We start from the raw sequence: 14,723 nt of genomic DNA, 5'->3' as shown, positions 1-14,723 counted from the left end.
TTTCCTTTGCTATTTTTTTTTCTAGAAAAATACAGACTTAAGTTTTAAACTAGGTTAGCGGTGTAGATGGCTACTATAAATTTCCCATTCCTACTCATAAAGACATCATACTAACTAAAAAAGTTTTCATTTAAAAAAGGTTTACATTTGCTTTGGTAACATGCACTATAGGGAACATACTTGGATTTTTGTCCTGGTCCATGCCTTGTTCATGGGCTTCCTGCCACTCCCAACAGGTTTCACAGTAAGCTCGTATCTGTTCCAAAAGATGAAGGACTCGGATTTCACGCCTGCCTCTCTTGTCATCAGGCTGTGAGTGAATGATGTTGTGAAGTGCTGCACTGGCCCTGGCCCGAGCCTCTTTACTGCCCCGGGAATTTCCCAACAACACAGAGTCTTTGTCATTGCCATGTAAAAGCTGGATGAGGAGAGGAAGACATCCAGACTGTCGCATGGATATACAGCTGTCTTGGGAGCTAGACATAGCTAGCAAAGTTCGCGACATATCATCCTTATCATGAGTACCAAGCATTGACAACAATGAATACACCATTTCCACCTGTGGGCCAAATGAGTTTAGAAACAAAATTATGACTTTAATATCCAAACGCTAATACCAATGATGTGATGAATGGGATACTTATTGTAAGCCATTAAAAAGAAAAACAAAACTCAAAACCCCTTTCTAGGATGAAGTAATGGTGGCATACAGTGTTGAAAAAGAAGGTAGGTTCTCACACACTTAAATTGCTGTTTGTCTGGATCAGCCGATTATAGTGAATGGCAATTGATTTCTCTCTCTCACACACACACACACACAAAATGAGGAATGTGATTATGTAAATATTTTACACAATTTAAAAATTTTACTTCTTTTAATTTACAACTATAATCAATAAATAGAAAACACTTTTCAACAATTATTATGTACTGAGTACCAGTTCTTGACAATCACTAACCCTTACCAGATTATAATATTGTTAAAAGTGCATGATTTCTCCCTTAAACATATAAAAAGAAGAATGTCATAAAAAGAATGCCATTATCAAAAAAAAAAAAAAAAAAAAAAAAAAAAAAAAAAAAAAAAGAATGCCATTATCACACAGGGAGTTCAAGGACTCTTAATCAATTTCCTTTTTCTAAAGCATGCAGTAAGCATCAGTTACTCTCGGACAAGAAGTTCTAAAGGTTTACTCAGAAGCAGATTAGAAACTGGAAACAGTACCCAGTTATCCTGGACTGTAATTAGCCTCATTTCAAAGCCAGAGGCTATTATATAAAAGTGGAGGCTATTATATAAAGAATGTATTATCTCTATAAATCAGTGGTTCTTAGTGGTGATTTTGGCCCTCCCAGGACACTTCTGGTGGCCACAACTGTGAGAGGAAGTGCTATGGGCATCTACTAGGTAAAGACCAGGGATACTGCTAAATGTCGTACAATAAAGAATTATCCAGTCAACAATTTTGAGTCTGAGAAACTCTAAAAAATACACACTTCTCTTAGACATTAATGTTTTGGGAAGGTAGTACAGAACTGTGGGTAAATTGGGCTTTCAAATTCTGGCTCCACCACTTATGAATGAACTGTGTGACACCACCACGTTATTTGATTTCTCTAAGCCCCAGTTTTCTCAGTTGCAAAATGGAGAAATTTACTTAACAAGGTTTGCTCTGTGAAGATTAAATGAAATAATACATGTATAGGATAGTAGCTGGCATTCAAAAATATAGTAAGGTCTTAATGTTATCATTCATAAGTCACTTCAAAAGGTAATGAATTCTAGCTGGCAGTTTTCATGCAACAATACTGGTGAATATTAGATTTTCTTTATAGTAAGAACTACACGTTGATGTTGGACAGACCTGGGGTTGAAGTCCAATTTAAATATGCAACAGCTGCCTGAAACTTTTTTTGCTTCAGTTTTCTCTTTTAAAAAAGAGGGACAAGAATACAGTGTTTTTGAGATGACCAGAGAAAATGTACACACAACTTCTAGCACAGTTATTGGCACATCAGAGGTCCTAATTAGCAGCTATTGTGAGTTATTTAAAGGATTAAGTCTCATATTAACAGTATCATTGATTATTCTAAATTCATTTCTTAAATCACATTAGTTATTTCAGTAATGCTTTTCATAAGATCCATTATACTGTTAAAGTAAAGAAAGAACAGGTAGAATATGCTGTGAAAACAGTTAATGGAATTATTTAAGATTTAACTAAAAATATACTGTTTAGTAATATTAGAATGTCCTCTTTGTCAATATAGTATTAAAGACTCTGATTTTAAAACAATAATAAAATAATTATTTTCTTTTTAAACACACCTTTCTCAAGTCCTAAAATATTTGCTAAAATCCGACAGACTAGGAAAACTCACTTATCAGCACTGGGTAACATTCCATTTCAGTAACTTCCATCCATTTAAATAAATTTATTAAACACTCATGTGCAGGCTCTTGTGCTAGATGCTGCAAAAGATTAAAAAAAAAAAAAGTCCCTATTCCCAAAGAGAATTTCATGCAAATTGCAGTGACTCAAAGAGGGCAGGCAGACCTCATGGGAGAGATGAGAGGACACTGGGAATCAGAAAATGTTTTGTAAAGAAGTAAAGCCCAAGCAGAGTGCCAAGGGCTGATTCGCATTCTGACAGCCATTTTGCGGTGAGGTAGAAAGGGGAGGTGGTGCCACTGCAGACAAGGCAGGGAGGCAGAAAATCCCAGGGAGTGCTTGGGAAGCAGCAAGTAAGTAAGCCAGAGTGGCTGGAGCTTAGGATACTTGTAGAGAAGTGGGTGATAAGGCTAAGAAAGAATAAAAAATTAGCTAAATTGGCACTTTTTATAATCCTCATTTTTCTTTAGGGCTCTTTTGTATAAAGATTTTTCTTTAAGAGACTGTAGTGATGGAACCAGAATTCTCTAGCTGAATTTAAAAGATGAATGAAGAATGTTTTAGCAAAGCACTCTCAGTATTAGTGGCCAGAGTTTACAATCTTCTGTTACCTTGGTTCCCAGGTGACTTGTCAACCTTCGAGGAGCAGAGTGTGTGCTACTAGAACTCAAAACACTGGCTGTTTCATGATCCATTCGTGTGGTTGAACCCTAGAAATTAAGCAAATTATGAAGAGTCTAATTTAGATTATAGATACCAAATGAACTGTCTTTAGGGTAAATAGCTAAATACAGCATGAAAAGTGCGGACATTTTAATGGCTCAAGATGATTTTAGATTTTAGAGAAAAACTGAAGAAAAGATTTGTTGCAAAAGACAGTTAAATACAGTGTGGAAATACCTACACACTGAAGAAATTCTAAAAGTGGTATTTTTTCACAGATCAAAAGACATGAAACCACATTCAGTTAAAGATAAATTTATTGATAAAAAGCTTTATTAATTGATGAAATGCTCTAAATTACCACAAAACTAACTTAGAATTTGTTACAGTCCATGTTCTCCAGGAACTCACAGCACAGAGAGGACTGCTTAAAACTTAATTAGAAAAAGCCATGAAAAAATAAATAGTTGCAATGTAATATGATAAGGACCACAGTAGAAAAATGTATAAAATACCAAGGGGAAAAATAATAAGATATTGAAGGAAAACAGGAAGAAAAACGACTTGCTATAAGGAACTATTAAAGGCTGCATAAAATAAGTAACATTAAAGGTAGGCCTTGAATTCTGGGGTAGAAGACAAATCCCAAGTCTGTATAAAGGTATAAATATGGAGTATTTGTTCAATGTGGACAGAACACAAGGTGTACGGTATGAGATAAAGGTTGGGTTAAGTTATTAAGTGTCTCAGGAGTCATGAGTCAAGCTGTGGATGTTATAGAGCCACTAGACTTTCGGCAGGAGGTCAGCACAACGAGAATTATATCCTTACTTATTTTTTAAGTTTTATTTTGTAATCTCTATACCCAACATGGGGCTTGAACTCATGACTCTGACTGAGATCAAGAGCTGCATGCTCTTCTGACTTAGCCAACCAGGCACCCCCAGAATTACATCTTTAAAAGAGTATAAAAGACAGGATAGAGAGATCACAGGTGGGAAATCAGGAAGAGTACTTTCAATAGTTGAGTGGTCATGAGGGCACAAAGTAAGGAAGTGAGTGTAGGGAGTTGAGGATACCCTGTATTTAGAGGACAGAGTCAATTGGTTAGCTAACTGACAAGATGTGAATAAGGAGATGCTGGGAACCAAGGACAACGTGGAGGTGCTGAGCTTGGATAAATAGGCAGATAGTGCAGGCAGTGTTAATACATGAAACCCAGGAAGAGATAATGGGTTTCAGTGTGGGACCTGATATCACCATTCTATATATATATTAAACATATAGTAAAAATGCTCAATGGGAATCTGAAAACACACAATCCAACTCTGAACAGGAGTATAGGCTACAAATAAATATGTGGGACCTATCAAAATATTGGCTACAGCTAAAGCCCGTTCATTAAGGGTTAAGAATAATGATTATAAGAATAATATCTAATTAGAAAGCAATAGTGGCAGGTATCCTGTTACAGCTCTTAATCTTTCAAAAGAAAAAGCTAGAATATAAACTCTTTGAGGGCAGAAACTTTATTCTGTTCATTGTTGTATTCTTAGTACCAAGTGTAGCAGACATCCACAAAATATTTGTTCTGAATGAAAGAGGAGCTAGTAGTAAAATCTGAAAGAATATCTGGGCAGAGGACACCTTTACTGGTTCTTTCACATATAGATGATCTCACTAATTGGAAAAGGGGGTGTGGCAAAGGGGTGCTTTTCCCACGATGGGAAAAACAAGTTTGAGGATTGTGAATTGTTCACCTCCACTCCAGAGGGTAAAATGAGTTGGCATAAGTCACAATCTCTGAATGTACCCCATATCCCTAAATTGTGGAACCAGCACACCATGTAATTTCCTTTGTGCATTAGCCACAGGGCAACCCAATGAGGCAGAAGCATTAATAAGCAAAGGTAAGAAAGAATATGGTGTGTGGTGGTGGGGGCATTAAGGGGGGACAAAACCACAAATAAATTTAGACATAAAGAGCTTATTCCGGTTGTAATAAGGAGGATGGGTTTGAGGAACCAAGATTCAGGGTACAAGATAGTCAAGGTTTTCTTTTTAAGTAAACTCAGGTAAGGGGCCTTTCTTGGTCTACGGGAGGTGAAGCAAACATTCTTTCCTTGAGGATTCCTTGAGCCTACATTTGTAGGCTGTAAGGCAACCTCAGTGATCCTGGCTGTCATGCCCTTATGTAATGTAATCCCCTCATGTTGAATATGGGCTAGATTTAGGGACTGGATTCCAATGAAAAGAATGCTGCAGAGGTGATTAAGTCACCTCCAAGATAAGGTTATAAAGACCATGGCTTCCACCATGGGTATTCTCTCTTGTTTTCTCTGAGAGAAGCTAGCTGCTATGTTGTGAACTGCTCTATAGCCTGGCCCAGGTGGCAAGGAACTGATTTCTCTGGCCAACAGTCAGTGATGACGTGAGGTCTGCCAACAGCCATGTGGATGAGCTCAGAAGCACACCTTCTCCTAGTCAAGTCTTAAAATGACTGTCGTCCCAGCCAACACTATGACTATAGCCTTATGAGAGACCCTGAATCAGAGGCACTCAACTAGGCTGCAGCAAGATTCCTGACCTACAGAAACAATAATAAATGTTTGGTGTTTTAAGCTGCTATACTTGTTAAGTAGCAAAAGATAACTAACACACTCTCCGAAACAAAAGAGAAACAGGGGCTAAATTATGAAACAAGAGAAAACCTATTTCCTACAATAAAACGTGTTCTTGACATTTATTTCAGTGTAGACATTAAATTATCTTTTTTTTTTTTTTTTTTTTTTTTTAAAGATTTTATTTATTTATTTGACAGAGAGAAATTACAAGTAAGCAGAGAGGCAGGCAGAGAGAGGAGGAAGCAGGCTCCCTGCTGAGCAGAGAGCCCGATGCGGGACTCGATCCCAGGACCCTGAGATCATGACCTGAGCTGAAGGCAGCGGCTTAACCCACTGAGCCACCCAGGCGCCCGACATTAAATTATCTTTAAGCTTCAATCTTATTATCTTCCTGTACTGAAAGAAATCAACTCCTTGATTTTGGAACACTTCTCCCCATCTATCTAGCTAGAAACTCAGATGCATTTATTGTAAGGAATACCAAGAAAACACTCCTGTACTCACACGACCTATATATAGCACTTGGGCCTTGAGAATCTTTCCTGGGCCCTTTTGTTATGGCTAGACCTGTGGCAACATCCTTTAGAAGGACTTAGAGAAATGATAACTCACAAGAAATGGTAACTTCCTAAGAAGTGTTTTCTACCTAACTCATGAGCAAATTCTGAAGACACTGAGTGTGATTAACTCTCTCACAAACTCAAGACCTATTAAAGCAGTCATGTTGCATATCTCTGAAATTGGCCTTGTTCACTTTCCAAAGATACAAGAGCACAGAATGTGGATTTCCCAAGGAAAGGTGGATAGGAAAGAAAACGCGTTGGTGGGGTGGGGGATGTTCTTAACTCTCAGTCCTAAAGTGTGTGAGCTCATTTTCCTCCTGTTTTCTTTCCTATCCACCCTTCCTTGGGGAATCCAGATTCCATGCTGCATGAATTATCAACTTTTCACTTACTGCTCATGTTACTCCTGTGGCCTTACCCGAAACCTGGCTCTCATGGGAAATCCCTTCTCCCTGCTGCCTTGTCTCCTGCGAGCCATGTACTTCGCAGAGTCAGGAGGCAGCATAAGTCTGTGTTTTCCTCACTCTTTAAATCATTTTGAAACCCTGTAATATCCAAATCTCTTTGTTATAATCACCTTTTCCCCTTTTCCCAGTGCTGTCATAATACCTGACCTCCTTTTTTTTTTTTTTTTTTTTTTTTTAAAGATTTTACTTATTTATTTGCGAGAGAGACAGTGAGAGAGAGAGCATGAGTGAGGAGAAGGTCAGAGGGAGAAGCAGACTCCCCATGGAGCTGGGAGCCCGATGCGGGACTCGATCCCAGGACTCCGAGATCATGACCTGAGCCAAAGGCAGTCGTCCAACCAACTGAGCCACCCAGGCGTCCCAATACCTGACCTCCTAATCACTGTACCCAATTGTTACTTTGGTACAGGGTCACTGACTTCCTTCCACTTTACTGCACCATTCTCGGTAACTTCAACACCCACGCACATCCCCCATTCAAAACCTTGGCCCCTCAGTTCTCTGATACCATCTTCAATGATATTTTTCTCCTCTACTCCATTTTAGCCACTGACATCAATGATTCTCTCCTGGACTATTTCATTACCCCCAAATGCACCACCGCTTGATAACACATTTAGTTATCCTGATAGCCTAGTCTTCCAGCAATCTTCTTTAACCCTCCCCAAGAAAGCTGCTTTGAAATGACTGGAATAGCAAGTGTGTGGATCTCTCTACATATTCCAGCTTGAATTTCTTGCAGTATATCACTTCCACTGATTCTCTCTCAAGCTTTACTTCACGGTTATTCCATGGTTTGCTACCAAACCAACAAAATAACCTGCCACCATACCCATCTCCACCTTCTGCTGCTGAATCAGAGACACCTATTCTATCCATGGCCTATCCCTTTATGTGTGCTCTGGATCCTTTCCCTCTACTCATTCCTTCCCATTGCTGTTCAAGCATACTCATTTCTTCTATCTTAAAAAATTAAAACAATCTGCAAATTTTCTCTTGAATCTGTATCCTGCATTGGTTAATAGCTTTTGAGTTAGCTAGAATTACTCTCTTCTACTTTATTTTTTAAGTCCTCTCTACATCCCGTTTAGGGCTCAAACTCACAACCCTGAGACCAAGAGTCGCACACTCTACTAAGTCCGCCAGGCACCCTTATCTTTTCTGCTTTTTAACCTTGCATTTAAGCCTCAAGTCACTTCAATATAATACAGCAGGGAAGAAAGCCAATGAAATTGCTCTTGCTAAAATCAACAATGAATTTTTTTTGGTAAAACCCAATGCAGATTTTTTAGTTCTCATGGTGAATGGTGAATAATGTTAACGGTTTCCTCTTTTTTGGAACAATGTGATTCCCTTGCTTTAGGATGTTAGCCCAGGTCTGCATCTTCTCACTCTTATAATCACGGGGGATATAAAAATCTTCCATACCTTGAGTTATCACATTCATCACCCTTTCCTTCAATTCCAAACTCAAATATCTAACAGCCTACCTGACACTTCTATTTCAATGTCTCATATTTAACACCTTCAAAGTTAACCTTAATTTTAACATTTTCAAACTAGATTATTTTCCTCCACAAGCCTCTTCTCTGAGAGTTAACACTGAATTGTATCACTATCCTCCTACCTGCCTATGACAAAAAACTGGAAGTCATTCTTGACTTCTTTCCCCTTATCTGTCATATCCAACACCAAACCTTGTGTCTAAGGTTGCTATTTCCTAAATATTCTCAGATACTGAGATATTTACTGACTGACTCTCTCAAATCTATCAATTGTTCCTAAGGCCATCATCATCTTTCATCTAGATATGGTACCTAATTTACTGAATCATTTGTGAGGTGTCAAATAAATTAATTTATAACCTTCTCTAGGACCAACATCATCCTAACACGAGTTAAGTGCTTCAAAGTGTTCCTGTAACACTATGTACTTGCCCTCTCATAATACACACTTCGTGGAAACTGCTCATCTGTCTTACTTTTAGATTGTAAGTTTCTTAAGAAAGAGGTATCATGTACCTAGCTCACTCCCATATCCTGGGGTTGAGAACAGTCTTGGCATAATGCAGATGCTTAGTAAACAGATGCTGAACACTGATGAATGCATTTTATATTATCTTTCAGAGGAAAGGAGTAGGGGAAAAGGTGAACAGTAAAGTGAAAATTGGGATGGGGAACACAGAGGTGGAGATAAGATGAATGGTTGGAGGGAACCCTTCCAAGTAACTATAGTTTCTTTTAATCACTATGTCTTAGAATCAAGCATCTCTTTATTTTCTGCTTTTCCTTTATTCACCCTTAAATAGCCACTGCCAATAGAGACAGGCACTCAAAAGTTCACTAGAAGGTATATGCCTGATGGCTGCACTTAGCAGAACTGGGATACAGTCAGTTTCCTCCTGGGTCGGAACCCCTCTTCTCTCTTCTATCTTACTCACTTTAGAAAGTGACTCCAGAGTTTCTATTTCACAACTAGCAAGAGTCTCCAAGTCACTGTGAAACCTGGCCTGAGGGGAGTAAGAAGCAAGCATTTACCCCCTTTTCCTCCTATATAAATTGTACGTGGAAATATAATCAAATAGTACACAAGAATTCCTCCTTATAGAAGCTTCCCAGCTAATTTCGTATCCCCTAATGAATTAAGGAAGCTGGGCATAAGGTATCAGTTACGATTAATATCACAAAAAGACAACCAAACATTATGTACTTCCTGACTGAAGACCAGAAGAACACAATGCTATTCTCAAAAGACTTGCAAAAACAATAAAACAAAAAAACAAGAAATGAAAATCCAAAGCTGCTCACATCTCTAGATCCACATACCAAGTTACAGGAAATATAGAGGACAGAGAATGATGTCAAACTACATACCATGGAGATGTTATTAGCAAAATCCAGACTATGCAAAACTGTATAAAACAAATAACTTTGGTTCTTCAACAAAAACATCCAGAAAAACATCCAGACAAAAAAGGAACTTTATTAAAAGATTAAATGAAATTTTGGAGGAGTGCCTGGGTGGCTCAGTCGGTTCAGAGTCTGCCCTTAGCTCAGGTCATGATCCCAGGGTCGTGGGATCAATTCCCGCATCAGGCTCCCTCCTCGGCGGGGAACCTGATTCTTCCTCCTCCTCCCCTTGCTTGTGATTCCCTGCTCTCTCTCTATGTGTGTTTGTGTCAAATAAATAGGTGAAATCTTTAAAAAAACAAAACAAAAAAATTTTGGAGACTTATTAACTAATCCCAAAGCATGAACTTTACCTAGAAAGAGTCAAATAAACTATGAAAAATTATGACATTTATGAAACAACTGCAGATCTGAATACTGACTAGATATCAGTGCTGTTACTGTTTATTCCTTTGGGAGTATAATAATGAGAGTGTAGTTATACCCTCGTGGTCCTTTTTATAAAAGTAAGCACGAAACCCAATGTGGGGCTTGAACTTAACAATCCTGAGATCAAGAGTTGGATGTTCTGCCAGCTGAGCCAGCCAGGCACCCCCACACCCACCCCACCAAATAGTTAGTGAAATATTTATAAAAGAAATGATGTCGGATCTTCTTCAAAAATAAAATGGGAGGGCAAAGTGGACTAGGGTACATGTGGATTACTATATTGTTTTATTTGCCTTTGTATGTATTTGCATACATATGTACATTTCCATAGTAGAAAGTCTTAAAATGCTTATTAGCAGCAAAGCATTCTCTCATCATTTCATTTCTTTCCCACTCTTGGCTGAATTTCATCACTACTACTGGCTATCACTGGAGGTCTGGTTCTAAACTTTAAATAGAAAAGCTGAGAAACAATTAATAAATGAATTACACACATAGTTATATGCTAAGCGAGCAGGGATCTGACCTGTATAATTTACTTCAGGCTTTCTCTTTCCATTTAACTTCAAGCGGAGATTAATCACAGATCAAGAAAAACATTATTTCTAGAAGGGACGCCAGATCTTCCCTCCCACCAATATATATTTACTATTACCACTATTTACCAGGCAGGGACTGTGAGAATATAAAAATGGACAAAACTAGATAAAATCTTTGCCCTTCTGGAGCTTAGAGTCTAGTGGGGGAAATCAGTATTAATCAAATAATCACACAAATCAATGTAAAACTGAAAATCTGATAGTCTTCAAAAGAGAAGAATGTTCTAGGACAGCCTTTAACAATGGGATTTGAACTGTTCAAGCCCCTTGAGAAAGTCATGCTTAGTGCAAAGACACATGAACTGATGTTAATGGAGTGAAATGGAATGAGAAGAACACTGAAAAGAAGGGGTATAGAGGGGCACCTGCGTGGCTCAGTGGGTTAAAGCCTCTGCCTTCGGCTCAGGTCATGATCCCAGGGTCCTGGGATCGAGCCCCACATCGGGCTCTCTGCTCAGCAGGGAGTCTGCTCCACCTTCCCCCTGCCTGCCTCTCTGCCTACTTGTGGTCTCTGTCTGTCAAATAAACAAACAAAATCTTAAAAAAAAAAAGAAAGGGTAGAGGTTATGCACAGGCTGTGGAAAAAGGAGACCCAATAAATATGAGGAACTGAAAGGCCAGGTGGCTATAGCAGTGAGCGCAAAGCATGACGTAAAGCTGACGAGTTAGGCAGGAGCCAGGTCATACAGGTCATAATACAGGGTTATCTTATTCTAAGAACCAAGGGAAGCCAATAAAGGGTTTTAAAGAGGGTGACTTACTCTTTGCAAAGACCATTCTGGCAGAGTGGGTGGGGGGAGAAAACCAGGTGAGAAAGGATTTACAATAATTTGCATGCAGTGGTAATGGCAAATGCACCAGGATAGGAGATTTGCCGGATCACATTACTTAGAGCCTAAGAAAGTCAGAGACTGATTTTCATTTTCATTTATTGTCAAACGCTTTTATTTCTGGAGCAAATAATATAATAAAACAAATGAACAAATCCGAAGAGGTTATCATGTGTATAGAGCCTATTAAGATAGTTTAAAGGAATCTTGGCTAATTGAATCACAGTCCCACAGGTATATTATCACTTGGCTACATCAGAATTTGGAGCAGCTATAGTACTGTTTTAAACAGTGACTAAAAGTAACCAAATAAATGGCATTAGTAGTATTAGTGTCATACAAATACCGATTTGGTGGCAAAGGTGTATTGCTAATATCACCAAATGAAAGTGTGTGTCATATTTACCACTGAATCTACAGAACTACCAAATTGACCATTTACAGAATGAATGAATATTTGCCTTTGATTCACTATTTTTCAAAGATCTCATACTCATTATAAAAAATTCAAACAATACATAAAAATGTTAATATGAAAGTAAAACAACATAAATCTTCAAATTTGGAGATATCATTGGTAACATTCTGAACAACATTCTCCATACATTTCTCTATGCATGTACACATATGTGTAATATAAAAGAATATTTGCTTTTTTAAAGAAAAAAAAGTTATGATTATTTTTCTAAGTCAATAGCATTTATTAATATTCAGCAAGCATTTAAACACTTACTATGCTAGTTGTTTGGGGCACAATGGTGAGCAATGGCAATATAGTTCAGCTTAAAGGATTTTTTTATTTTATTTTATTTTTTTTAATTTTTTATTTATTTTTTTTTTTTAAAGATTTTATTTATTTATTTATTTGACAGAGATCACAAGTAGGCAGAGAGGCAGGCAGAGAGAGAGGGGGAAGCAGGCTCCCTGCTGAGCAGAGAGCCCGATGCGGGACTCGATCCCAGGACGCCGAGATCATGACCTGAGCCGAAGGCAGCGGCCTAACCCACTGAGCCACCCAGGCGCCCTAAAGGATTTTTTTAAAAGTAGGCTCTATGCCCAGTGTGGAGTTCAACGTGGGGCTTGAACTCCCACCAAGATCAAGATGTGAGCTGAGATCAAGAGTCGGACGCTTAACCAACTGAGCCACCCAGGTGCCCCCAGCTTAAGGATTTTAAAAGGAAGACAGACAATTAAACCTACAATAAAGTGTGCTAAATCCTATGAGAACAGAAATACAGAGTACCTGAGAGCACTTTATCAGTTCTAGGGAGGTAGGAAAAAGGAGAATGTCCTAGAAGAAGTGCCATTTAAACTTAAGGGGAAGGATGGGTAGAACACATACAAGTGAAGTGAAACAAAGCAGAGTTCCAGGCAGTGCACATCTGAAGAAACTGAAGTTTAAGGAGTATGGAGAAATGGCGGCAAATCATCAGAGATAATGCTGAAAAAGCGGGCAATAGAGAATCTAGATTGTATTCTATGGGCAAGTGGGGTTGTCACTGAAAAGTTTAAACAAGTAAGTGATAATGGTGTCTTGGAAGGATCACTCTGATTATAGTATGAAAAATATACTAGAAAAGGCAAGGCTGAAATAAAAGTTAGATCTCTATATAAGCAGAGATATAATTTACCATTTCTAACATTTGTATGAATGTACCATGCAGATTCTGTGAGGCCTGGGACCATCTTCCCTCTTTAATTCTCTATCTCCAGAGTCAAATATAGCATCTAGCACATAATATTTATCAACCTAAGAAATAATTATTATTAGCTAGTAATAACAATAAGCTATTATGTTTAATGAGTATCTACTATACACCAAGAACTGTACTAAGTGCGTACTGCATTTAGTTCCCACAACTATACCATCTTATTTTGCTAAAGAATAAACACGAAAGCTCAGAGTTTAAACTTGTCCAAGATTAGTTTCTTAACTAGTTAGCAGGGGACCAGGTTTAATCCTGGGTCTGCTGACCCCAGAGCCACTTAACCACTTATCCCACTCAAATGACTAATAATTTAACCAATTACTGATTAATGTTCATTCAAATTATTTCTAATTTTTGCTATTACAAATAATACAATGAATCTCTTCAAACATGTCTGAACACCCTTCACCTATTACCTCATAGCATAAAATCTTAGATATTGCATGATGAGCCACAGGACAGGTACAGGTATAAATTTAGATACTTATCATAAAGTTCCTCTGCAGAAAGGTTGTTCCATTTCATACAACTAAAAGTAGAAGATAAGAATGCCTGGCAACCTACCATTACTGAGTGTTACTGATCTCTGCTTACTCCTTGGCATCCAAAAAAAAAAAAAATGCCAACAAAACACCTCATTTTGGCTATAGTCTATATTTACAAATCATTACTAACAAAATTATTACCTTTACATATGTTTAAAAGTCATTTTATTTTTCCTTTTAGTTCCGGTTCTTGTCATGTCATTTGTTTATGTTTTAATGATTTTTAGTTAATTCATACTCTTCATGTATCTGGAAATGCAACTTTTTCCTTATTATAAATATTTGTAAATAATGAGATCTTAATATTTGTCTTGTAACCTTGCCATGATTTTAGGGTGTACTTAAGTTTTACATTTTTATGTAAGAGCTACTAATTTTTTTTTTAAGTTTACCATTCATGATTATAAAAATTCTACCCACATTTTAAGAATTTTTTATGTATGTATTTTTTTGAAAGATTTTGTTTATTTGAAAGAGAGAGAGGGATCACAAGTAGGCAGAGAGGCAGGCAGAGATAGAGGGGGAAGCAGGATCCCCGCAAAGCAGAGAGCCCAATACAGGGCTCGATTTCAGGACCCTGAGATCATGACCCAAGCAGAAGGCAGAGGCTTATAAACCCACTGAGCCACCTAGCACCTCTTTATATTTGTATTTTTAATAGATTTTCGTTATTTATTTGAAAGGGAGAGAGAGTGAGAGAGAGAGCATGAGAGGAGCGAAGTCAGTGGGAGAAGTAGACTCCCTGCCAAGCAGGGAGTCAGACATGGGACTTGATCCAGGGACTCCAGGATCATGCTCTGAGCCGAAGGCAGTCACTTAACCAACTGAGCCACCCAAAATGCCCACTCTTTTTATATTTTTAATAGCTTTCATTTTGACATTAAATCCAATCTTAGAATTAATTCCAATGTAAAAAATGTGATAAGAATTCAATTATTATTTTTTAAATGGACAGCCAGCTTACTAGATAGGTGAGACTTTAAAACACGTAA

The 14,723-nt window shown here is 37.9% G+C and overlaps 1 protein-coding gene across 10 annotated transcripts in view; it reads right to left on the bottom strand.

Annotated features, from left to right (window-relative positions):
• APC (APC regulator of WNT signaling pathway) overlaps nt 1-14,723 on the bottom strand; it is a 134,682-nt gene that overhangs the window by 24,134 nt on the left and 95,825 nt on the right. For 6 of the 10 annotated variants that reach the window (XM_059175659.1, XM_059175663.1, XM_059175661.1 and 3 more), the window contains 2 exons: nt 3,005-3,103; nt 181-559 (listed from right to left, as the gene is read on the bottom strand). In XM_059175659.1, the coding sequence (XP_059031642.1) occupies nt 181-559; nt 3,005-3,103 (478 nt within the window). The remainder of the gene's footprint in view (nt 1-180; nt 560-3,004; nt 3,104-14,723) is intronic. The other 4 variants (XM_059175665.1, XM_059175668.1, XM_059175667.1 and 1 more) reach the window with 1 other exon arrangement.

Source organism: Mustela lutreola, chromosome 5, assembly GCF_030435805.1.
Source record: "Mustela lutreola isolate mMusLut2 chromosome 5, mMusLut2.pri, whole genome shotgun sequence".
Classification (NCBI taxonomy): domain Eukaryota; kingdom Metazoa; phylum Chordata; class Mammalia; order Carnivora; family Mustelidae; genus Mustela; species Mustela lutreola.
This window is presented reverse-complemented; position numbering and strand designations above follow the sequence as displayed.